Source organism: Exophiala aquamarina, assembly GCF_000709125.1.
Source record: "Exophiala aquamarina CBS 119918 chromosome Unknown aczIA-supercont1.1, whole genome shotgun sequence".
Taxonomy (NCBI): Eukaryota; Fungi; Ascomycota; class Eurotiomycetes; order Chaetothyriales; family Herpotrichiellaceae; genus Exophiala; species Exophiala aquamarina.
In genome coordinates this window covers 2,738,655-2,763,424 of record NW_013550587.1, presented here as the reverse complement: position 1 = coordinate 2,763,424, position 24,770 = coordinate 2,738,655, and the positions used below count along the sequence as shown (strand labels likewise).

Below are 24,770 nucleotides of genomic sequence, written 5' to 3'. Positions count from 1 at the left end.
GACGAAAGACCAAGAACAGCCAAGTTCCAACAACTCCGCTCTCGTCTTTTCAAGGCCATGATATATTCCTACAACCCTGTCGTCCTGCCGTCCAATGCTGCTCAAGACCTTGGCTGATGAAATCGCCGCCTGGGCTTCAAGGCTGAACTTGAAAAACTCTTCCCCCGACCGCACTGGCCGAAGATGCACGATCACAGGTCGATCACGCAAGCCATGGCATCATCGGCTGGTTAGTTGAGTGTTCCCACTGCCACCCTGTGGGAGAAACTACAGGTGGGTCCGTAAAAGTCAAGGCCAACTATATTCTAAATGGCGAGCTTGACGATTGAATCACGACTTGGCTTGATGCTGAGAATGGGAGTCGGTTGCGCATGTCAGACCCCTGGCCCCTGGTCATGTAGCGTATAAGGTCCATTTCTCTTCTTTTTCGAACCTTCCCTCGTCGTTCTGTTTGCGCTTGATGAATAGACCTCATAATCTATCGGTGTTCTTCACGTCAGGATGAACACGCTCAAGAAAGTCGGAAACTACCTTGCTCCTGCTCCAGACAAGTCAGATGATGGGCGGGATCAATGGCCGTCACGTACGGCCTTCCTACTCGCGAGCATGGGTGGCTGTGCCGGTATGGGCAATCTCCTGCGTTATCCTTCAGTGGTCTACAACAATTACGGTCTTCAATGGTTCATACCATATTTCATTGCAGTCTTCATAGTCGCCATTCCAGCACTGATCCTGGAGATCTCCATCGGCCAGGCATATCGAGGTGGGGCTGTAATCGCTTATAACAATATGAACAAGCGGTTGAAAGGGACTGGCTTGGGTCTCCTCTTCATCGGCTGGTTCGTCAATCACTACTTCGTGGTAATTCTGTCATGGATTATGAACTACTTCCGGAACTCCTTCACGAGTCCACTTCCCTGGACCAATCGAGGTGATGAATTTTATGCGGAAGTGGTTGGAAATCCTACTCCTATCGCTGGAAGCTTGAGTGAGAATGGTCGCCAGGTTCTTTCCTATACTTCATATCCCAGTACGGCACTTATCGGCGAAACGGTTGGATGGACTGCCTTCATCTGGTTTCTGTGCTGGATTAGCATATTTCGAGGCGTGGGGCTCACCGGTCGTGTTGTTTACTTTACGATGGGGCTGCCTATTGTCATCACAATTATTCTCGTCGGCCGTGGAGTGTCTCTCGAAAATGCTGGTGCTGGCGTGAAGTTATACTTTGCCACTTGGAGGGGTGCTGAGCTTGCAAAGGGGCAAGTCTGGCAAACGGCTTGTGGGCAGGTCTTCTTCTCTACTGGCGTCGGATTTGGTAGTGTTCTCGCTTCCCACCTTCTCACTTTCGCTGACAATTTCAGGCTACTTCACGTCCTATGCATCCTACAACCAGAAACACTCGAATGCTGTCATGGATTCCATACTCATCGTGTGCAGTAACGTTCTTTTTGAATGCTTTGCAGCATTCGCTGTGTTCGGCGTTGTTGGCTATCTGCGCCTTTTTCCAGAAGAAGGTACTAGGCTTGGAAGTTTCGTTGTAGGCTTTCTCACCTTACCTCTTGCAATCACGGAAATGCCAGGTGCCAACTTTTGGGCTGTTGCTCTGTTCTTCACACTGGTGGTACTAGGCTACAGTTCGGCTTTCGCGATGCTTGACGCGATCGCCACACTCGTGATGGACTCGGGCACAAGGTTCTCACGTCCAGTGGTTGTCACTGGACTCGTTGTTGTATCCTTCCTGTGCTCACTGCCCTATTGCACTGAGTTTGGATACTATCTACTTGACGGGGTCGACAGATGGATCAACGACGTTTCACTCATATTCGTCGTCTTTGCTGAGTGTGTCAGTGCCACTACAGTTTACCGCTGGAAGGACGTCGTGGCAAGTGTAGGAGCCCCTGCGTGGATCGTTTACAACGCAGGGTACTTTGGAGGCCTCATCTTCGGTGTTGCTGTTGCACACGCTGTCTCTCCACCGGCCGGTGCTGGCCTTGGCTTTGGCTTATACATCGCTGGATCAATCATTTCAACATTGATTGGGCGGACGCCAGATTCTCCGGCACCCAGGTTTTGGTCGAGAAATGTTTACATTGCTCGATTTTGGTATGTTGCGTTCTACTCGGTAAGAAAGCTAGCCACCGTTTCATTCTCTCAGGTTGTTAATGTTCAAACAGGGTAATCAACTAAGGCGAGATCTGAATGTTATCGTTGGCACGGGGCGAAATTGGAAGATTCCAACTTTTTGGCCAGTGCTACTACGGTATATCAGCGCCCCGATACTTGGCATCATCTATGGCTTTGCGTACCCGGCCTTTTATCAACTCCGATACGATCCTCTTCACATCGTCGGTTTCACTATAGCTCACTTTGCATTGATTATTATCGCCCTGGGCTTCATTGTCCCCAGGTTCTACGACATCTTCATACCTCTACACCGTCGCGCAGATGGAGACCAGCCAACTATACCCAATATCATTAAGGGAAGCATGGATGGTGAAAGCGACCAGAACCTACAAATCACAATGGACTCCAGTAGTTCTGATCAGGAGAAAGTTGGGAAGAATGTTTCCGAGCCAACATTCGTTTGAGCCAAGAGTGTCCATCTAACGATGTTGAACCCAACATTCTAGCCGAGTGCTCTTGGATTCAATCATCAATGGCTATCGGTAGATATAATATAGCTTTAGACACAGAGCAACTCGAGACTCAATTTAGCATTGGACGATCGCGCAGGACCACCAGGGTATGGAATATCAGCTCCATCTCCCTGGCAAACCTTATGTTCTCTTGAATAGCAAAACACTCAGACAACTCAGACCATGTGATATCAGGATCCTTGAATCTGTCTTTGATTGTAAGATCAAAAGAAGTTTTGCTCGAGCATCGTCGGTTCTGAATAGTCTACCTCAGAGTTGAGCATACGTTAGCCGCGCTCCAACACCGACAAGGCTGAACAAGGCTGTGACCGAAACTGCTTTTGGCCCATCTTATCCTGTTTACATAGCCTTCGTAGAAGTCCTTTGCGCAACAATCGCTTGTTTGATCGTGACTGATACTATTATTAATAATCTCAATATGTTTACGGAGCCCCAGCAACATGTCGACCTAGTAGGCTACAGTATTTCGATGACAGTACTCGCCTACTACAGCCAAGAACAGATATGTTTAACAGATAAGGACAAGGAGTTCCCCGCTTGCTATCTCGAATTTTGCTTTTATCCATAGCAACCTTTCCGTATTCTTCTAGTACCATCTGTTTCTATTCCATGGCGCATGAAGGCAACTTACATACCTTGGTGCTAGTACCCGCTCCTTATCGCACAACACTAAGAAGGGGCCGTACCAATCAACTCGCCCTCTTTGGGCGTGTGTTCGATCTTTTTCCAACAATGAAGTCTGAATCAGGACAGGCGTGTCTTGGACCACGTTTGCGCTACAGTATATCGCCCTCTATCACTTCGCGAAGAGTTTTGCTTGCTGCTGCCATGCCAAATAGCCTTATGTGTGGAGTTGGCTTTTGATGTTGCGTGGTGTCATACGCCCTTCCGAAAGATAGGATTGAGAGCGGTCCTCGGTCGTATTTATACGCCGCGTGTGACCGTCGAGCCTCCTCCTCCAAGTTAAGAAGCAGCTGTCTACATCTACCCAAGACTGTGCTGTGGTAGCAAGAATGGTTTCCTTTAGACTTGCCCTCGGTTTTGCGGTGGGCACGGCGGCGTCGCCGATACTCCACCTGAGTCAGTTGCTCCCGAGACAAGATATTCAAACACCTATCAATGCGTCCTTGCCAAATGTGACCATCTTTGCCACGGGTGGTACAATCGCGAGTCAAGGCACCTCGAACACACAGACTACAGGATACAGTGTGGGACTAGGTGTTCAACAACTTGTCGATGCAGTACCAGAGATCCTCAACATCACGAACATCCGTGGCTACCAGGTGTCCAACGTCGGCAGCGGCTCCATCAACGAGACGATCTCGCTTAAACTGGCCCACCTGATCAACGAAGAGCTTGCTCGTGACGACATTTCTGGTGTGGTCGTCACTCATGGGACCGATACTCTCGAAGAGACGGCTTTCTTTCTGGACTTGACCGTCAATTCTACGAAGCCTGTCGTTGTTGTTGGCGCAATGAGACCTGCCACAGCCCTCAGTGCAGATGGTCCGCTGAACCTGTACCAGGCCGTCACACTGGCGTCCTCTCCAAATGCCATCGGCCGTGGCGCTATGATTGCCTTGAACGAGTGAGTTGGCTGAGAACTATCAGTGAGGATAGGTCAAATGTTTCTAACGCTGATTTTACAGTCGCATCGGGAGTGCGTTCTACACGACCAAGAACAATGCGAATTCCCTCGATACATTCTACAGCACTGAAGCTGGCCAACTTGGATTCTTCATCAACCAAGTTCCGTACTTCTACTACGAGCCCGCAGCACCAATTGGCAAAGTGCAATTTGATTTGAGCGGTGCGGACTCCTTACCATCAATCAATATTCTATACGCCCACCAAGACATGGACCCCGAGCTGTTCAACTCGACCGTCGAGAACGGAGCTGAAGGCATCGTTGTCGCAGGTGTCGGCGCCGGAGGAATGTCCTCGGTGGCAGCGAGGTCGGCAGAGGCTGTCTACAACGCGACCGGGATTCCCATGGTGGCGAGCCACCGCTCTCCAGATGGATTTGTACCAGGGGATGAGGGCGATTTCATCATTGCGAGTGGATTCCTCAACCCTCAGAAAGCCCGTATCTTGCTCCAGTTGGCGGTGCAGGCGGGTTATGAAAATGATGATATCAAGGAGCTGTTCGCTCAAGGCTATCCCAGTCCATAGAATGGTTACGGCACACATACGAATTCACAATGATATATCAAAGTCAAAACGAAGTTCCTTTCCGATGTACTGGTTCTCCATTATTGATTCTCTACACCCAAGCAATCCTGCAGATGTTTCGCTGATATGGAGTCAAGCACGGAAATCTCCAGGCTTTCACCGAACATCCAAGAGGTGATGACGCTGTCCAATTGTAAGCGGGCTTGTTCAACATATTGAAGCCTGTCTAGTAGAGAATGGATGCCCTGCTTTCAGAGCAACGACAACGTCTTTGGCTGGCATCGACGACGGCCACCCCCGAAACGGAGACGCAGAGCCAGACAATCGCCGAAAAGTTCTGAACTGCTACACAATCTTCGAATCATACATCTTCGTCATCCCAGTAATAGTTTCGTCCCTTTGGTCTCGGTCTCCAATAATCTACCCCAGTCAGAACAACGCACTCTTCCCCTCCCGCTCCTTGATCATCCACGACAACACAGACAACCTTGGTCTGTTTATGCTCGATCCAAGGAGGACTGTAGATAGGACCGTCCCAGGCTCGACTCCAGTCTCCACCCCAGAAAGTCACGTTGCTCAGCTCGTTTCCGACCTTGTTCGCACGCATGTGCTTGAAAACCTCCAGCGTCGTTGATTCGTTGATGAAAGGCAACAAATACTGATCCTCCCCTGCACATCCCACGTCTTCTGGGTCAAAATACCAGTTTTCCACCTTCTGTTTACGGCACGTGGAGGCGATGTCTAGCCACAGGTCGGCACTGCGTAGTGAGCGGATCTGAGAGATAGCCGACAGCATTTCCAAAGGCCAGCTGCCGTTACGTGCAACGTTGAGGGACAGATGGGTCAGGTTGGGCATGTGCTGGAGAGGCTCGAGCTCCGAGGCTGAGAATGCCGGGCTTTCTACGTGGTCTGACTCCAAAGTGTGGAGCTCGAGGTGCTGGAGAGATGAGCCTTGGAACTGTTGGACGATAGAAGGCAGAGTCGAATTGAAGTAATCCTTCCAGACCAAATGTGTCAGCGAGTCGTTCTGAACGTTTTGAAGGAACCGGAGCGCGGCGCCTTGGTATTCGCTTTCGAGCTCCAATCGTCGAAGCCCCGTTAAGACGCTTGGGGTTGAATTCAAGAAAAGCTCTGTGCCTTTCCCATAGTATCCCAAGATGGCCAACTCTTCCACTTTACTCCAATCCATCGCATCGAGCCAAAGCTGGATATTGCTCTTCTCTCGTTGCTCCCTGGGAAGTTTGCGGTATCTCCATTCCCGCAAGATGTTACCAGTGAGTATATAATCAGCGGCCCTTTCGTACCAAGGGAGGTAACTGCGACTATTTCCTGACCAACTCACTTCGTTGAACGGACTTTGGCCATACTCATATCCCTCGAGGCGTAGCCGCTGGAGTGAGGGATACTTCTCTCCTCCGGAGAGTGAGAACGGAAAGGACCAGCGGTCAGGCCAACTACTGCAGCCGAGCAGGGTTACGCGAAGGTCGAGGGATGTGATATTGGGGCAGTTCGACATGGCAGTATGGACCGATGTCATTGTGTCGAAGGACGGTTCTTTTGATTCTTTCCATGTGTTCCCAGGAATGACCACATCGATCGTCGAGGGGCATGCGTCGCCTGCTTCCCATGACCGACAGAAGGCCGTAGGTAGGCAAAGCAAAAGTACTAGCAACTGTCGGATGCCGGACTTTGAAGCCTTGCGGATCATATTGGTGGTGGTGGGTCAGGTGCAGTGAAAGGAGATGTGCGGGTTTGCCCCTAATGCTTGTGGTGACTCTGGGGTTAAGTGGTAGCTTAGAGGTCAAATGAGCTCAAATGAAAGAGTTGTCCTTTTACCTCACTTGTCAGGCCTAGCAGTCAACGTTCTAAGCATGTCTGCCTAGGGATGGAGTTGTATTAAATGATTTTTGAGGAAAGGTGTCCAATCTGGCTGCCTACCTTGAGGCTGCAGCTTTTTGCTTAGTATCTTGCTACAGCAGGGTCAATTTGGGTGGTTTTAATTTGTCGCTTAGCGTTTGTAAGAACACATATGCTGGATATACGCATGTCGGAGAGTACTCAGTATCCGAATCGATGCATCTCCATCTCAAGGTTGCCGGACGGTGTTGGTGGCCTTGGCTATTTCCAGCCCCAGGACTATCTCTAAGCTGGCTTAGTGGGAGTAGGGGAATAGCTTCTCCGAACGATGTCTTTCGCAAATATGAAACTGGCCCAGCCTGCTTGATGGCCCAGCCATGGTGAATGACCGAGGACGTTGGTGCTCTGATGTACTCATGAGCTGAATCGATCAAGATACAATGAGATTCGCCGTCTTTCCAATTTAGGGCATGTGACAGATTCCCTGATGTCCAGGATATATCATTTGTGGGCGAAGGGGGGAACTATGTCATGCAATGGCGGTGGACTGGCGGACCAGCGTTGAAGATGTCGTACAAGCTTGCTCATCCAGGTTGGTTGCAAGCTCCCTTTCACCAAGCCTTGTCCCCACTGATGCTCTCGACTTCCGAGGTTGTTATATTTGACCGCTACATCGAACCGGCTTTCATTACAAGTAAGACCTTCTAACTCCAAAGGCAAGGCTCCGCAGCTCCGCATGAGGGTCTTATCATCTAACCTCAGCCTCGGTCAAGCTCGCCAGCCAGCCACGTCTTCCACGGATTGCATCGGGAATACTCTCATATCTTTCAACTTTGCAACACCCTGCGCCATATTAGGGCAGTCGTCAGGGAGGGGGGGGAACCGCGAACTTCCGCTCAATAAGCCCAGACTCTCATGCTCCCACTGGCGTCCAGGGTTCCTTTTGCATTCATTCTACCGTACGTCAACCTCAGACTAAAGATAACAGCAGCAACGAAGAAACTGCAAGCTGCACAAACAAAATTGCCAGTGGGATATCCAGTGTCGACTTCATCTGCTCTCCAGATCCATTGAGCGATGATCTGTCCAACACCAGCAGACGAGTTGTTCAGTGCTATCGCGAGAGGGATGGTAAGAAGACTGGGCGTGTTGCATGTGACCCAGTTGGTCATTGAAGGTGCAACTGGGAATGCGCCACAGGCGGCGAGACAGAGGCAGCCATAGCGCTTGACGTATGCGTCGTGAGGCAGAAGCCCCGCTGTCAGCCAGCCCACTCCACCGATTATAGATGCAATAGTTATATGCATGCCTCGGGCATTAAAGTGGTCCGCTGAGTAGCTGAGGGTGATCGCCACCACGAAGCCTATGCACCAGGGTGGAACGGTGAGAAGCTGTGCATGAATGGAGGTATAGCCGAGTCCTTTTACAATGGTAGGTGTGAAGAATGTGAAGGATCCTTGGGGTACAACATCGGCGATCTATAAGGAGCAGGGTCAGTCCATGTTATAAGAGTGTGCGTGTTGAGTCAGTACTTACATATGCAATATAGTGAGCCAGCATACGAGGACTGGTCAAAGTTGCCAAAACCTCTTTACGAGAAGCGTGATCTTGGTTATAACCTCCGCCTCGATCTTTTAAGCGATCTTCTGCAAACCGCTTGTCGTCCTCGTTCAGGAACTTTGCTCGTGCGGGATAGTCTGGAAGGCAAAGCAACAGGGGAATTGCACTGAGTAGAGTGATGATTCCTTCAATGATGAAGAGCCATCTGAAGCCTTGCAAACCTCCATGTCCATTGATGTGGCCGACTCCGTATGCTATTGCACCTCCGAAAGCACCGGCCAGATTGCAAAATGCCACTACGCAAGCGATACGAACCGCTCGTTCATCGTGCCTGTACCAGATTGTAATGAAGTAGACAATGCCTAAAACTTGCGTTTAACGATGAGCAGTGGTGGCACCAGAGAACTGACTCACCAGGAAAGAACCCAGCCTCAAACACACCGATCAAGAATCTCAAAGCCACCACTGTAGCGTAGTTCTGGACTCCGGCAAATCCTATGGTAAGAGCTCCCCAAGAGAAGAGAAGTATCGCCAACCACAGAGATGGTCGGATATAATGTTTCCTTTGGGGGATTAGTTAGTATGTGGAATCAGGATGGTGATAGCTGGCTTCATACATCACCCAGTTGGATGGGACTTCAAACAAAGCGTATGCCAGTGAAAATAGTGTGACGGTGATGGCGTACCCGTCCGCCGTCATGTTGGTCTGCTGCAGCAAGTCATCTCCCGTTTCAGCGTTGAGCACTTTGGAATTGCCGATGTTCCCTCTGTCTAGGAAATTAAGCAAATAGACCCAGCAGCAGAGAGGCAGGATGCGGATGTCCAAACGACGGTTCAGTTTGCGATTACGCTTCTCGTAGAGCTCGCGATTGTTGTCACTTTCTGCTAAGGACACAGCTGCCGGCTTCTACCAAAACAATCAGTGCATATCAGAAGAGAGAAAACTAAGACCTTACTTCAGGGCTCTCGTTTCTGCCATTTTCAAAGTGCTCTTGTCCGATGGTTTTGTCCATAACTGGTACTCGTAGCCAAGCGCTAAGTGCCTACACAATGTTCGAGAATGTGAGGCGAAGTATTCAGGGACGAGTAAAACTGCCGGCAGTTATATGATCTTCCATCACGGTACAGACACCGGCCGGTCGAGCATCCGAAATGCCCGTTGAAATCCTAAGAAGCACGAAATGGTTCTGCTCACAATGCTTTACCCATAGACTCCATATGATTGAGGGAAAGCCAATGAGATCCAGCTCAATACCCTCATCCTCGGAACCGGTGGTGTGCTTATTGTCAAGGTGCGGAGAACCTAGTCGGTGACCATTTAATGAGCGCATATCCGCTATAGAATCAGTTGATAGCCACAGTCTTCCATGTCACCGCTGGCGTGGGAGGCGAACCAGAGGCTATACCGGCGACTCCAACATCAATAATGGCGGTGTCCTGCCTATTGTGGCTAGCTGCGGGGAAGATGGTCATAACGGGGTCAATCAACGTCTTATACCCCTGTTCAGCCCCAGCCTTCTGATAGCCGATGGCTCAGGAGGTCAAAATTACCAGGCTTCTCCAAGAAATGATTGAATTGGAGAGGATGTATGTCCAATGTAGCTGATCTAATCATTCGAGAATATCGTCCTTAACATAGGCTATGTAAAGACCGATTGTAGTTCAACAATGATTTTCCCACTTGTTGCAAAGGTGCTGTCTTTCCAATTCCTAAAGAAAGGTACTTTGCTGCCAGGTGCTTGGTCTTAAGTCAGGTACCGAGTACAACTTTTGGCATGCTTTGCCTTGTCCAGATTCCAAATTCCCTCATTTACGGTGAGGTGAAAGCGTGAGGTATCTATTTCATCCGTCAACACGCCGAAACCCCAGCCCAAGATCACTAGGACGACAATAATTTGATCGAAGGCGATCTTGAGGAAGATCTGTACGATGATGAATAGCAGTACGATGGCGCCGCTTCTTCTGTTGATGCTTCGAAATCGAGATCCTCCTCCACCTCATTTCATAACAGCGATGATGTCGCAGTGGAAGGTACTGGCATTAATCGAGTTTATTGCTCTCCTTCTTTATGCCTATGTTCTGGCACTGAGTGAGCACAAATCACTTTCAGTGGGTCATGGCAGGGAAACACACATCTCTCGTGGTATTGAACCATAACTTGTTACTTCACACAATAAGTTCTTAATTGAACCCGTTCTCCACGTTCTGACATCCACGGAGTGATAAACTATGAAGCAAACCAAAAGTGTGGAAATCTTGCTTTCAAAGACTCACTGAGCTAAATAGCCAGCAGATGTAGTAGGCGCGGTAGGAAAAGGGCGACTAATATTGATACTCGAGGTAGTCATGGGTTGATTTTGATGCAGAGCAGACGAATAGCGTCTATTTAGATTGGTGTTGAGGAAGCCGAAGGCCCGCGCACCAGGGAGTAAGAACTGCAGGTATAAAAGTAATCTCATCACGAGGGTATATAAACCAATACTCGCCTCCACTACTCTGTCCCTCTATCGCCTTACCGCAGTCACTGACTAACGCCCAACTCCTCCAAAACGAAAAGACATATTCATATATTCAAATTCCGGAAATATCCCCAACATCCGTCGGAAGCGATTCCTCTGTCCAGAACAACCCGTCGTATGGCGGATAGTTACTACAGTGGTTGGTTGGTGGGCCCGCCTGAATATATGCCCCAGTTAGGGTTGTTCGCATATATTCCGAATGTGATGAGCATTCGAAAAAATGTCCGGTATGATGGGGGATTCGAGCGCCCTCTAAAGCCTACCAATCATTGTTTTTGTGGTGTGTTTGATTCTGCTAAGTGGTGGGATTCCCTTTGTTTTGTGTGTGCATGTGAAGTGAGGAGGCGCGTTAATAGTCCTACTCGAAAATCTTCGCTTCGATTCTCTCAAAACAACTCAACAGTGACTCTTCCACCTCACCTGCTTTTATGGAGGAAAAATATCCTCTGCCAGGATTCTGCCTCGCTTGAACCGCTCACGACGCGGGCCCCTAGGGCCAGGGTGTTGCTAATCACCCTAGTTGGACAGAGAGGGTGTGTGCGTGCGCGTGCTTGGTGTGGCAGAAGTTAGAGCTGTGTAGGTATCTAGATAGCGTGAAGAGTAACATAGGCCTCGCGTGTTAATTTCCTCGATTTTCTTTCAAGCCCCGTTCATGTAGTTAAATCTATGGCAAGGCCTTTGGAGTCTGCTTTACCAGGCCTACCTTCCATACGACGTAGAGTCGACCAGGAGAGCTCCGCCGCAACTGTTACTGTTGGAGATACGAAAGATACCAGCAATATGTATACTCGGTGAAGCAAATTTGAGCTGGTAGGGGCTTGATTTCAAGGCTGAGGTTGGGAAAGAACTCGCCGTGCCAAGGCTCAGTTCCGGATTTCCGCTGGCGGGACAATTTCATCATCAACAAACACGCGGTAGGCACCCAGTAGGGCAGGTCCCCCAAATCCCTAGTCCCCCACTCGGCCTTGAACGCGTCAACTTTGTTCTGCGTTCGAGTCAAACATCACCCACTATTACATTCGTTCCCAGACGAAAATCACAACCACGTCGACGCCTCAACCTCTGAGACTGCGCAAGTCTCCTAGGGCCTCCCAGCGCTGTGGGCGCACCTCACCCAAATGCCTCGAGGCCCTCTCAGGCGGCGGCAACTCAACCACAATCGACCAGTCCCACGCGTCGCTAATCGAGCAGTCGTCAATAATGCGGCCAGAGCTGAACTCGAACGCAAGCTTGCATCAAAGCCAGTCGGCCAGAGACCAACCGACAGCGATGATAGCGATAGGCTCGTTGTCAAGGGAGATGGGAGAAGAGGCAGAAATGTCGTGAAGCAAGAAATCTATGCGACGGGGGCTGTGGCGGAAGGTGACCAGCCAGGTGCATATCCCACCAGAGCCCAAAGGAGAAGAAGCTTGAACAGAGACACGAAAGAGGTGCTTGCCCAACGACATGGCGAAACACGTGAAGATGTCGCCTCCGCAGATCACGTCTCCATGCCTGCGAAGCACCGTACATCGCTTCTAGTAAATGGTACTATGAATACATCAACAAGTGAGGGACAGCCCAAAGGCCAAACGGCAGCAGCCGTGGCCTCTGCGATCAAGGCGCCTGGAAGTATCCTACGACCAACCCAACCGACGCCTTCTCGGGAAACCTCTATATTAGGCACTCTGAAGCCTCGGCGAAGGCAACCAAGCATTCTGCAGAATATCGACCATGACTCATCCAGCTTTGACCTAGATGACGAAGAACAATTCTTACCTGATGCCGAATCGACTCCATTCAATCTATCCAAATCCAGAAGTCTGCATTCGACCCCTGCGACCACCTCAACCCAATCATCTATCCCGCGAAAGCGAAAACTGGGCCAATCAGACCCCATGCATGCCCTCGAAGACCAAGGTCAACAGCAGACTAGGTCTCCGCTTGCGACCATGCATCGTCGGAGCACCACCCCTGAGTCGACGCTGCCTGCAATTCCTGTTTCAACGCTTCGAGAATCAGGTAGGAAGCAACGAGAACGCATCACTGATGAGAACGATGTCATGGCGCCTCCGCAGAGCAGCTCTTCACCAGCACCTTCGACCACGGAATCCAAACCAATCATCCCACCAAAGAAGGCTCGCAAGAAAGCTCAAGTAAAACCGGTTCGGTTGATGACTACAGAAGAGTTGCAGGCTGTCATGATGCCAGCGAAAAGACGACGCACTGCAAGGGAGCGGACTCTGATAAAAGCTACAGAGTTTGACATTCCTGCGGACTCTGACTCTCCTACACATGAGCTAGACCATGACTCGAGCTTCCTTCCGACAAAGAAAGGTAGGAAGTCTACCAAGAGGACGGAAACGGCGAGCAATTCGAGGGTAAAGCCTGGGAACGGCGAACTCGGCCAGGCTACAGTGGCGGGCAAGCAGAAAGGCGCTATCAGCCTCAATGCCAAACTAAAACCAAGTACGAGAAATCTCATCACTACTACCATTACCACTTCCGCGCCTATCCTCTCGCCCTCCACGTCCAGAAGGAATCGCGAAACTAAGTCTCCCTCACAGCTTTCATCTACCGTCGCAAGTACTACACGTTCGACCAGGGCGAGCATGAAAACAACAACTACCGAGTCAGTCTCAACGTCGGCGGCGCCATCAGGGAAGCGATATGGTGGTTCTTCGAACCTCCACATTGCCGCACATCTAGCGGACAAAGAAAACGCACCAAGTGGTCTCGACCCATCCCAAGAAGAAACTTTCGAGGATGGTTATGACGAGGATGGCGGTGTGGATGGTGCTATACAAAGATATGTAGATTCTCCAGCGAAGCAGGCCGTCACGGGCAGGAATAAATGGGCAGATATAGATGCTTGGGATATGGACTTTGAAGAAGTCGAGGTCATGACACCCTCAGGGTCTGGTGGAAGTTCGCCTATGAAGAGGTGACCATGTCTGGATGAACACTTGCCCAGAGTGCCTGTGTGCTTATCTCCAGCGAACCCTGCTTAGACCATTGCAATGAACGGATTCTTCTCCTGCCTTGGTAGTGAAATATTTGTGAGACCGGCTGAAATGATTGAATGATAAAGATTGTTTATTGAATCGCCATTTACTAGTGTATCGACATGCACATGTCCTTCTCTGAAATACTAACCTACGAACGAACAGCCTTCCTGCTTTGTCGACGCCAGGATACTTTTCCCTCTCAATCGACCCTACCAGCGGTCTTACTTTGAGACCCTCCCTAGGAAGAAACCCCTCGCGGCATTGCTCAGCCAGACGACCTCTCCATCACGCACATCATCGATGAAGACCTTCCCCTCGACGCAGAATCCACCCTCCAGTGCCAGCCGCCTCGTCACACTCAGGTTTCCTCCGCATTCTGCCGAGGGCGTGATCCACTTTCCACCGCTGTAGAAATAAACGGTTGAGATGCTTGCCTCCATGACTTCAGCGCGCCGGTTGTAGAGGAGCACTTCAGCCGCCAAGGGCGAGCAAGACGTGATGGAGGCGCGTGCGCGCGCGGCGTCGTACATAACGCGATGGCTGGTTTTGTGCGACGTGAAGGGCGTCGTGGGTGTGGGCTCTGTGTCGATCGTGACTTTGCTGTATTCTGGCGTTGAGTCTGAGCTTGTTCCGTACAATGATGGCGAGCCAGGCGGGGGAATTGGAGCTGGGAGCGTGTGGAAAGATTCACCGTCTAGTGCGCTCAGTGGCCTGTCCTCGCCCATCGCAACAAGGGAAACGTCAATTCTGGCATCTTGTGAAACATCGATGTGCACCCGGAGAGCCCTGTAATATCCGTGGGCGGGTACCTTGGAGCTGGTAGAGTGAGAGGCAGTGTGTTCCAAGTATTTGTCGAGCAGTATTCTCCCCTCCCGCTCAAATAAAGCGGCAACATTCGTCCAACCAAATGCTCGCGCCGAGGCTTGCAGGCGGCCGCTGTGGAGATCCAAGAACTTCATGTCCGCAGTCTTCCATGCTGTAATGGTAGGTGTTGGGTGTTGGAGGTCGAGTGGGTTGAACTGACTGTGTCGTAGAGTGGTGAAAATTCGAAATGCTGGGTCGAAAGTGATCAAGGTTATATCTTCCCCGGACTGGTCCGCCATGCTAGACAGCAATGCTTTGTCCCTGAAACTGGCAGTAGTGACAACGGAGGGACAGGGTTTCTAAACTCTAATTGTAGTTATGTGCGAGAAAATGTGGATTGATTTCATGGTGGCTGGTGTCGATGCTGGAGGGGCAGCCGCTGCCCAGACAAGCTTCCTACAATGTTTTGAGGGACGGGATTTAAATCGATATGAAAGCCCAGGAGGTAGATGAACTCCAAGCCTACTCGGATCCGAAACATAGATCGGAGATGATAAATTGAAGATTACGTTGAGACTTAGTAGTGGCAGTGTTGTAGGCAGAGAATAGCTTTGTGGAGTCGTTATTTAGTACGACCGGTTCAAGAGTGGATTTATTGAAAACGTTAGGGGATCACTATTAATTGCGTTGACCATTTAATATTCTGCTGAACTCAGATTTGAATATCCTTGCCGTCCAGCCAGTCTTTGGCCTGCCAGTACAGCAGATCGTGTCTCTGGCCAGCAATCCTGCTTCCACCAGGGATCCCTTTTTCGCGGTTGTGACCTGGAAGGTCTCTTAGGACACTGACTCCCATTGTCTCCTCCTGGCAGTAGGCCAGATATCTGTAACCCGAGGGGAACTGGGCCAGCTTGGCCTCGTCCAGGACAGGGACTTTAGCAGGGTTGACAGGAATCAGTTTGTCCTTTTCGTACCAGTGGCGAACGAATAGAGCTTTCCAATCGGTTTCGCCGGTGAAGGGATTTCGGAGCTTCGTCCAGAAGAATATGAACCTGCAATCGCTCTCGGCGTCGACTTCAGCCTCCTGCAAATTGAATCTCTGCGTAATCGTTGCCTTCATTTTCGTCACAGCTCGAGTCGCATCTAGCGTAATGTCGGTTGTTATTCCATGGCACCGATGCATGATGAAAGCCCCCTTGTCCATTCCACGCTGCGAGGCTTGAATGAAGTCTTCATGGTGGGTTTTCCCCGTCCAACTTGTATAGATATACGCGTCTGGGTGGAAAATGGACCTTAGGTTGTCCCATTCGCAAGAATCGCTGAAGCCATATTGATTAGTAAATCTAGATGAGATGTGTAATACTGACGAAAAAGGTACTGATTCGAGACTCACCGATACAGCGGCCATCCCTCAGCAAGTTCACGCAACTTATACCGCTCGAGCGTTAGCACATCAGGTCCATTGTTGCGTACTACCCCAATAGGACGGGAGCCAGGAGGCAGGCTGTGTAGGCCAATCACCGTTTCAGTGGCAGTGGCTAGCCCGCCGGCGACAGTTGGATCATCTCGAGCAGCCTGCTGGAGTAACCCCCACACCACCGCTTCGTTCTCCTCTGTGATGTCTTTGCCAGTCCATAACCTCCACATGACCTTTAATTGATGGCCTACAACCTGCACCCCTTCCGCGGCAATCCAGCCATGCTGCCTTGCAAGCTTTAGATTCTCGGTCAACAGAGGGTGGTAACACATGTCTAGGAGTACTCCTGGTTTCGAAGTTGACCTCGACAAGAACTGGGCGACGATAGCTCTTGCGTTAACCTCTTGTGCAGTCCGTGCTGGGTAATCTGGTATGGTGCTCACGATATAGTCAGGTGAGGGTAAAGATTGGGCTTGCTCCAATGTTCGAATATGGACAACATTTGGACGCAACCCAGTATAATTACTCGCGTCCTCGATCAAGTCGGTGACTTCTTGATCATCCCTGTTAACCACGTATATGTTCTCGTACCCCAGACCGCGGTAAAGTGCATAAACGGCGGCGCGACTGGCACCTCCAGCTCCATATATCATAGCATTATCCCCAGCTGTGAGAGGATCTGCACTAAGAAGAGCATTCTTGATGCCTACCCAGTCCGTGTTGGTACCACGTAGCTTGCCTTCCGGTGTAAGATAGACCACGTTGCAGGCGCCAGCGGTGGTAACTAGTTCATCAACTTCGTCCAGGAATGGGATGATTGTTTTCTTGAATGGCATGGTAATGATTCCGCCGGCAAACTGCGGCGCACGGAAGGCCTGAACAACTTCGTCCAAGCTGGCTGTTGCCAAAACAGTCATCTTCCAATCCTTTCCGAGGCATTGCGAAATGTAGTCATGAGCAGTGACCGCGATTGAAGAGGAACCAACTCCACCAGCGAAATATACTAGGCTCCTTGTTTGCCCCGTCGACCCCATGGTTAGGGAGGGAAGTGATAATAAAGTGCACAACCTGAATGACAGTCTTCCCTTGTTGGAGATGTGATACCTTACCTCAAGGCTTGCTGATGCCCCTACATTTCAGATACCTCTCGAGTTCATGTAGCGGTTCTTGAATAGTCTGATGCTCCTATATCTGAAATCATCACTGGAGGTAATTTGAGAGCACGAGACAAGCGTTAATGCTTAAAGTGATCAATTAAAAGTGCTTCGTCGAATGTGCTCCATTTTGCCGGTTTAGGTCTTTCCCGGCCCGGTCGAATGCATTTCCGAACACTCCTTCTAAGCCTAGTAACGAGATATTAATTGGCTTCGAATATCGAACACAACCAGGCCTGACAGAAGATAACTAATAGCTCAGTTTTATGCAGAGCTCCAGAGGCCAGATTACAAATTGCACTCTGGTCTGGTCTGGTCTTATTTTGCCTTCCTCTTGCTTAGAATGCGCCCCAGTAGCTCCTGATCACGTGATTATCACGTGTGACTGCAGCAATCCGCACATGCTCGACAGTACTATTGGGGTGACTCTCCTCGTACGTATTGTATTATGTCATCAGAGCTTTTCTCCGCAATGATGCTGTTGATTGGTTGTGGCATGACTGAATCTGCGCTTCGCGTTGAGTTCGGCTTCATTCGAGTCGGTGCATGAACTTTTTGAAAGCTTGTCAATCCGTCATTGTCGACCTGCCTTGGTTCATTCCAAGCTTCCATTTCGTCCTGCATCTCCACCTTTCTTTTCTGTTTACTATTGTATTATTCTTGCATCTCCCTTCATCCATACACTCTATTCCCACAATGGCAGATCCTATTGCCATCGATGCCTCGCGTGCCAGTCCGGGCCTATGGGATCGCGTGTCAACCTGGGTTTCAGAGAACAAAGCAGTCGCATACACCATAGCCGGCACGGTTGTCGTCATAACCAGCGCTGGCGCCATCTACTACTTCTCTGGTCAGAAATCACCTTCGTCGACTGCGTCTACAGAGAAGAGAAAGAGCAAGAAAGAGCGCCGGAAAGAGAAAAGGGCTGCGGAGGAAGCGCAGAAGTCCGGCATCAGTCTCAAAGATGAGGAAGCAGGTGAGTCAAGCTATCTTGCAAAGACTGCTGTCGGCTGTAACTAACACATTTCTAGCCACTGCGCCTGCACCGAAACCTGCGACGGTCGAAGCTGAATCCGAGCTACCAGAAATCAATGAATCTACGGTTGCCAACTTTTCACAAGAGGTTTGCCAGTACTCATTTCTACAAGGCCATGATAATTGACTAGTCTGCAGGAACGAGAAACATACGCGCAGAAGCTCAAAGCCGCTGGAAACAAAGCGTACGGATCGAAAGACTACAACAAGGCCATTGATCTGTACGGGCAAGCCATCCTCCTAAAACCGGATCCTGTCTTCTACTCGAATCGAGCGGCTGCCTACAACATCCTCAGCGACTATGACAAAGTTGTTGAAGATACGACTGCAGCCATTGCCATGAATCCTGAATACGTCAAGGCTTTGAATCGAAGAGCACATGCTTACGAACACCTTGGATATCTTTCCGAAGCCCTGCTAGACTATACCGCCAGTTGCATCATTGATGGGTTTCAGAACGAGAGCACTGCTCAGAGTGTAGAGCGGTTGCTGAAGAAAGTGGCAGAAAAGAAGGGCAAGGTCATCCTGGCTGGAAAAAAGAACCGCCTTCCCAGCGCGACATTCGTCTCAAACTACCTCCAGAGCTTCCGGCCTCGGCCTCTCCCGGACGACCTAGAAGAATCTGTGGAACTTGATGAGAATACTGGCAAGGGCCAACTGCAACGTGGACTCCTTGCTTTGACTAAGAAGACAGGAGAAGCATACGAGGCTGCTTCAAAAGCATTCAAGCGGGCGATTGAACTGGGAGATCTCGGTGAACATGAAGCTTACGCACTGAGCATGCAAGCAACGTTCTTATACCTTGAAGGTGACCTTCCACAGGCACTGGAGGATCTTAACAAAGCTATCGGATTGCAACCATCCTTGACACAAGCACACATTAAACGCGCCAGCATGCATTTGGAAGCAGGTAACAAAGACCTTGCCGCAGAGGAGTTCGAACAGGCGATAGCACAGAACAAGGATGATCCTGATATCTACTATCACCGTGCTCAACTTCACTTCATTCTAGGAGACTTTGCGGATGCGGCGAAAGATTATCAGAAATCGATTGACCTGGACCGAGATTTTATCTACGCACACATCCAACTTGGCGTCACGCAATACAAATTGGGCTCGATTGCCTCATCCATGGCAACGTTCCGAAGAACCATCAAGAATTTTGATAAGGTGCCTGACGTTTACAATTACTATGGTGAACTCCTTATCGACCAACAGAAATACTCGGAGGCCATAGAAAGATTCGAGATGGCAATCGACATGGAAAGACAGACAAAGCCCACAGGAGCCATTAATGTTCTACCTCTGATCAACAAGGCCCTTTGTCTCTTCCAATGGAAGCAGGATTTCAAAGCAGCAGAAGAACTGTGCGAGAAGGCTTTGATTCGTGAGTTGCACGCCGCCGAAGGCTGAATGATGCAAGCTAACAAGATGACAGTTGATCCCGAATGCGACATTGCTGTTGCCACCATGGCACAGCTACTCCTGCAACAAGGCAAGGTCACTGACGCTCTCAAATATTTCGAACGAGCGGCGGAGCTTTCGAGAACCGAAGCCGAAGTCGTCAACGCTCTATCATATGCCGAAGCTACACGGACACAGCTCGAGGTGTCAGAGAAGTACCCTCAGCTCGCAGCTCGCTTATCTCAGATGGAAAATTCTGGCATGGGCGGACCCGTACCTCAAATGGATCCTGCTCAGATCGAACGTGCTCAAATGGAAGCTGCTATCCGGAGCGCACAGCAGCCGCGCCGGCGGTAGAAAAGGAGCGACACCATCATGGTTGGATCATTGACATTTTATTATCTAGTGGCGGGCTCCCTTCTCCTGTTCCTTTGGTTTGGTTGTGATAGGTACATTGATGAGCGATCTAATGCCGGGTTGAGACTTGTTCATCTTCGGTGTACGTAATACTATTATTGTTGACTATTCGACCGCCACGAGTCGGGAGCCAGATCGATAGACCCAGCTCTTGGGCGTTTTACGAGTGAGGAACAAAAACGGTGTATAGGATGTACAACAAGATCCCAGACGAGTTCGTTGACTATGTTTCTCGATGAATCTCTTCTATTGGCTTTCGGATTTTCTTTCTGGGCGCAGTGAACCGGAAAGCTCAGTCTCAGAGCTGTTTGATCCATCTCAAGCATGCTTCTGCAGCTATATCGCACTGGATATCGTTTTGCGTGTGATGTCCCGCTCCTTGCACGACTATTAGTCGGACCCTGTTTGCAGCCGTCATTTCTATACCCTCAATTGGTTTCTCATCACCGGGCATTTCGCGCCCAAGGATATCAACTGTCTCGTCACGCCGCAGCGTGGCCACGGCACCTGCGTATTCTCTGAACGATCTCTCCGCCATCGATGGGTCTGTGAGTCGGTCATGACTGCCCACCATGATACAGATCCTGTCGCCAGATCTTTCCCAGCCGTTGATCGAGGCTAGAACTTTGCTCACTTGCAACCATTCGTTCTTCCCACAGATCCATTTCCAGAAGCTTCCGTTCAAGGCCATCGCCCAGGCTATGCTCTCGTACCCCGGCATCCATTTCATGAACTCCTTGACCTTGGCCCATCCATCTTCTTTCGCTTTGGGATATTGTGGCCCGAAGAATGCCGTGTGTACCAACGAAGGCTGGCTAAGAGGGCTTGTGGGGTGGCCACCACTGCAGAGATTTCTCAGGAATATCCATGGATCAAACTTGATCCAGTTCCAATAAGCCCCATATCCTCCGAAATGGGGCACCGAGCCTAACAAGCAGAGTCCTTGCGCTGTCGCCATACGGTTCAGAAGAACAAATTGTGTGAGTGCACCTCCAGCTGAATGTCCGACAAGCACTGGCTCAGAATCAGGCTCGAACCTGTGCTTGACTTCATAGACGACCGAAGCCCAGTCTGAAGCGATGTCGTCGAGCGAAGTGCCGAAAACCATCTTGAGATAGGTGACGCCGTAGCTAGCACCGTGATTTCGAGCGGAATAGGCATATGTCGTCCCTCCATAATGCTGGTGGAAATATGCCATCCATTCCAACCAGAGAGACGCATGGCCAAAGCCGCCATGGGCCAAAATGATGGGAGGGCAAGATTGATCAAGGTTTCTCGGCGCCGAAACCAATAGCTCCAAGCCTCCATTCGGAGTTGCGACAAATTCGCGCGATATATAAGGCGGGAGTGGCCGAAATTTGGGGTTGGGGTTCCATTGAAGATTGTAGATGCCTCGAAGAGCGGCGAGCATGGCTAGAGTCAATCAGTAATGTTGAGAGGAACATACAACGAGACAAAGACAGATGAGGGTCCACATTTGAGAAGCTGGTGACAGGAGGGTGTGCAAGCCAAGCTACGAATACGAGGCTGTCGGAAAGGATGTACTGAATTAGTATTCCACCTCGCTGCGACAGGCACACATTAGCCTGCAGCGATTTCTCCTGATTGAATGGGTTTTGGTTGGACATATCGCCATCTTGGAAAACCGAAGGTGAAGATTAATCAGCATATGGAGGAAGTCAAGGCGGAACGTGTACTCAGAGCCCAGGCCTTGAGAGGGTTGATGCCAGATGCCAGATACCAGTGGACATTGATTTTTCAGCCTCGGGCCCGGGCTTCAAGGCATCCTGGCGGGGCCTACTAGTGCTCCGTAATGCGTGGAGGCACCCAGAGGGAGGCCGAGGGGGCGATAAGAAGGAACACTAACTGAAGGAGGCTAGTAGGTGCCGATAGGCAAGAACACAAGGCAAGAGCCCAAACAGCCCCTCACTGTAGCCTAACGTGACACGTCTGGTACCACCAATCACAGCGTCTGTCGGACAACGCAACTGCCCTCTACAGGCGGGCCCTCCTCATACATCTTCGACTTCACCTCTCCAGACGCAGGCTCGGGTTCAGGCTCAGGTCGATTGAGTGGTGGTTCAAGCACTGCCTGTTCGTGTCTTCACCTTTGCTTCACCTCTTTCCTCTTGTCTGATCACTTCTACTGACCTCCTTCCTCCCTTCCTTCTCGACATCGTCCCAACCTCTCCCTCCTTCAGCTGTTACTCTTTCCTGGCGAAGCCGACCAAGACTTCCTCCCTCCCTCCCGTCTTGATCTGCCCCTCCTGCCAACCTTGACTACCCTAGCCTAACCTCCCCCCAAGCGAAAACACCAACAACAACTCATTCACCAGGTCCTGACCCTAGTAATTCAATTTCGCCTCGAGTGTGCTGATTCAGACCCAAGCAGCAGCCATGGCGGACGATAATCTCACCGGTATGCTCCACAGACTTTTGACTGCACTGTTCCTCGATGATTGATGCCAGGAGATCTTGCTAACATGGCTCACTCATCAGCAACCCTCGTCCTTCAAGACTTGGACGGTGTTGATTCCATTTCCGAACGAATCGTCGTCCTCTCCGAGCCCAATTGGTCCGTCAAGATTGGTCGTGGTACAATGAGTGGAGATGGAGGCCTGTGTCCCGCAAAAGATAATGCCTGGTTTGATTCAAGAGTTATGTCCAGGAGCCACGCTATCGTTCGGGCAGAACCTCATACAAGAGTAAGTCTGGTTCTGACTTCAACCTCGAGGACCGGCAATAAGGCTAATAGAGACCAGCTCTTCACCATCGAGGACATTAATTCCATGCACGGCACTCAGTGCAACGGTAAAAGACTGAAAACCGAGGCCCCTCAACTGCTTGTCAATCAGGACACTCTAGTCTTTGGTGCTGATGTCACCCGAGGAAGTTGTACGTATCCCCTTCCGCTCTGGATTCCATGCCTATTGTATGCTAACTTTGGTTCAGCCCAGTTTCGTGCTCTCAAAGTCATGGTTACCACTTCATGGTCGGACCTAGAGTATGTTTCCCAACTGCATAATGCTTCCAACAAACGCTCATTGTATTGCAGAAGCCCCGGTGCACAGCCCCCCTTGCAGCCTCCCTCATTTCGCAACACCTTCTCTGCCGATTATAGTGAGGAAGACATGTATGATGATGCGGCTGAGCAAGACCACAATGATGAGCAAGGCTCTATTAACGACGAAACGAATGATGATCATCCTAGGTCAAGCTCTTATTACCCCCTTGATAACTGGGCAGCCTATGCTGAAGACGAGCGTTCTGATGGCGATGGTGACGATGACGAAGTGGAGATCGTGAAGGAATCCGTCCGTTTCCCCAGTGTTGAGGTTGTCATCCAGCGACGAGATGAGAGCGTCATCGTCTCTGAAGACTCCGATCGTGCTTCCAGCTACTTCTCTGAGGGTGAGGTCGACGAGAGCCCCACTTCAAGCCCTCTTGGTCTTAACGATGACCGCGGCGACAACTCATGCCATGACTCTTCCGCCAAAGTACTCCATGATCGTGAAAATGATGGTCAGGAAGAACTGGCTGGTGACTTTCCCAGCCCTGATCCGGCGCAGTATGTGATTCAAGCCGAAGCAGTCGGCATGAGATCGCATTCGGATTCACTTATCCCAGCATCCTCCCTCGGGTCTACGTATGATTCCGGTTCTTCGTCCATAAACAAGCCACTCGCTCAGCTTCACCCGTCAGATGCTGCACGAGCTCCAAGTCCCTCTGAGGTGGCCATGGTAAAACCGACACCCGAGGTTATCATTCAGCAACCATTCCTTCAACAGGCTCCCACATATCGTGATGTGCCATCATATCTTCCGGACCTGCCTGGTCGCGATTCTACGTGGGACGGCCCAAGTTGGGATTTGCTTGCTCCCCGTTTTGTTGTCTCTGGAGATTCATGCTTTAGAGAATTCAGAGATGCAGTTGACGCTCACTGCATGACGCATCCTACATCTCAAGGGCCCCCTTTCACTTCTCTACCAACCTTGGCAGCGCAATATCCTTATGCTCCACCAGCCCAGGCTCCTGATGCTGATCCAACACCGAAGTGTTCGATCGCACAGCTTCTTGACGAAACAAAGACGAACAATGAGCAAGAGAGATCTATCAAGAAGTCTCTGAAGCGCAGAGTTGATGAGATCTCTGATAATCCGGAAGAGAATCAATATTTCGGAACTCATGATTTGACCGTTCATAACAAGGACTTAGAACCAGAGCCAGTGGTGGAGAGCTCACAACCCCTGTGTCTTCCAGCAGAACACAAGTCGAACGTCACATCAATCCCTCACTTGGAGACCAAAGCACAGTCGGCTGGAGAGATGGTCTCAGAAGCGATTGAAACACCACCGCGTAAGAAGGCCAAGAAGGATCGGAGGCGAGTCAATGATGGTGGCAGTTTCATGAAAATGGCTGCAGCTACCATTGCCGGTGTCGCAATTGGAACTGTTGGCACAATTGTCGGTCTCGCTTCGTTGCCTCAAGACTATTTCGTCTGAGTGGATTTGCATTGACTGAACCGCGAGAGATGTACTCCAAGGATATGATGGAGGTCGGTTGGGTATGAGATTATGATTACGACAGCATGAAGGACACGGATGGATTTGAAAGGTGGATACGGTAGCGCCAACAAGGCCATTGCTGCATCATGGTGTCACACGTCATGCATTCATGGAGAGGCGCGGGTTTTCATAGCTGGTTCCATCAACTGAGCTTTGTGTGCTGTTTCCTTACTCAGTACATCCAGGATTCTAGTGGCGGAGTTGAACCCCGGGAAAGAGCTC

At 50.4% G+C, this 24,770-nt stretch overlaps 10 protein-coding genes across 10 annotated transcripts; 5 read left to right on the top strand and 5 right to left on the bottom strand.

The window, feature by feature from the left end:
- Positions 1-501: 501 nt before the first annotated feature.
- On the top strand, positions 502-2,179 carry A1O9_00988 (uncharacterized protein; the record flags this gene model as incomplete). Its single annotated transcript, XM_013410149.1, has 2 exons — positions 502-1,315; positions 1,362-2,179. 2 exons carry the CDS (start codon positions 502-504, stop codon positions 2,177-2,179), a joined length of 1,632 nt encoding a protein of 543 aa, XP_013265603.1.
- A 1,491-nt stretch (positions 2,180-3,670) lies between these two features.
- On the top strand, positions 3,671-4,829 carry A1O9_00987 (L-asparaginase; the record flags this gene model as incomplete). Its single annotated transcript, XM_013410148.1, has 2 exons — positions 3,671-4,245; positions 4,307-4,829. 2 exons carry the CDS (start codon positions 3,671-3,673, stop codon positions 4,827-4,829), a joined length of 1,098 nt encoding a protein of 365 aa, XP_013265602.1.
- Positions 4,830-5,190: 361 nt separating this feature from the next.
- On the bottom strand, positions 5,191-6,537 carry A1O9_00986 (uncharacterized protein; the record flags this gene model as incomplete). The annotated part of the gene is made up of 1 exon (XM_013410147.1): positions 5,191-6,537. The coding sequence occupies one exon, from the start codon at positions 6,535-6,537 to the stop codon at positions 5,191-5,193; it is 1,347 nt and encodes a 448-aa protein (XP_013265601.1).
- A 1,045-nt stretch (positions 6,538-7,582) lies between these two features.
- Positions 7,583-9,259, bottom strand: A1O9_00985 (uncharacterized protein; the record flags this gene model as incomplete). The annotated part of the gene is made up of 5 exons (XM_013410146.1): positions 7,583-8,164; positions 8,223-8,608; positions 8,661-8,809; positions 8,864-9,153; positions 9,203-9,259. The coding sequence occupies 5 exons, from the start codon at positions 9,257-9,259 to the stop codon at positions 7,583-7,585; spliced, it is 1,464 nt and encodes a 487-aa protein (XP_013265600.1).
- A 2,624-nt stretch (positions 9,260-11,883) lies between these two features.
- A1O9_00984 (uncharacterized protein) lies at positions 11,884-13,692 on the top strand (the record flags this gene model as incomplete). Its single annotated transcript, XM_013410145.1, has 1 exon — positions 11,884-13,692. One exon carries the CDS (start codon positions 11,884-11,886, stop codon positions 13,690-13,692), a length of 1,809 nt encoding a protein of 602 aa, XP_013265599.1.
- Positions 13,693-13,973: 281 nt separating this feature from the next.
- Positions 13,974-14,855, bottom strand: A1O9_00983 (uncharacterized protein; the record flags this gene model as incomplete). Its single annotated transcript, XM_013410144.1, has 1 exon — positions 13,974-14,855. The coding sequence occupies one exon, from the start codon at positions 14,853-14,855 to the stop codon at positions 13,974-13,976; it is 882 nt and encodes a 293-aa protein (XP_013265598.1).
- Positions 14,856-15,268: 413 nt separating this feature from the next.
- On the bottom strand, positions 15,269-17,007 carry A1O9_00982 (uncharacterized protein; the record flags this gene model as incomplete). Its single annotated transcript, XM_013410143.1, has 2 exons — positions 15,269-15,875; positions 15,950-17,007. 2 exons carry the CDS (start codon positions 17,005-17,007, stop codon positions 15,269-15,271), a joined length of 1,665 nt encoding a protein of 554 aa, XP_013265597.1.
- An 816-nt stretch (positions 17,008-17,823) lies between these two features.
- On the top strand, positions 17,824-19,923 carry A1O9_00981 (uncharacterized protein; the record flags this gene model as incomplete). Its single annotated transcript, XM_013410142.1, has 4 exons — positions 17,824-18,103; positions 18,159-18,250; positions 18,301-19,549; positions 19,601-19,923. The coding sequence occupies 4 exons, from the start codon at positions 17,824-17,826 to the stop codon at positions 19,921-19,923; spliced, it is 1,944 nt and encodes a 647-aa protein (XP_013265596.1).
- Positions 19,924-20,281: 358 nt separating this feature from the next.
- A1O9_00980 (uncharacterized protein) lies at positions 20,282-21,394 on the bottom strand (the record flags this gene model as incomplete). Its single annotated transcript, XM_013410141.1, has 1 exon — positions 20,282-21,394. One exon carries the CDS (start codon positions 21,392-21,394, stop codon positions 20,282-20,284), a length of 1,113 nt encoding a protein of 370 aa, XP_013265595.1.
- Positions 21,395-22,472: 1,078 nt separating this feature from the next.
- Positions 22,473-24,485, top strand: A1O9_00979 (uncharacterized protein; the record flags this gene model as incomplete). The annotated part of the gene is made up of 4 exons (XM_013410140.1): positions 22,473-22,688; positions 22,746-22,961; positions 23,055-23,116; positions 23,195-24,485. Exons 1-4 carry the CDS (start codon positions 22,584-22,586, stop codon positions 24,483-24,485), a joined length of 1,674 nt encoding a protein of 557 aa, XP_013265594.1. The 5' UTR covers positions 22,473-22,583.
- Between the last annotated feature and the right edge of the window lie 285 nt (positions 24,486-24,770).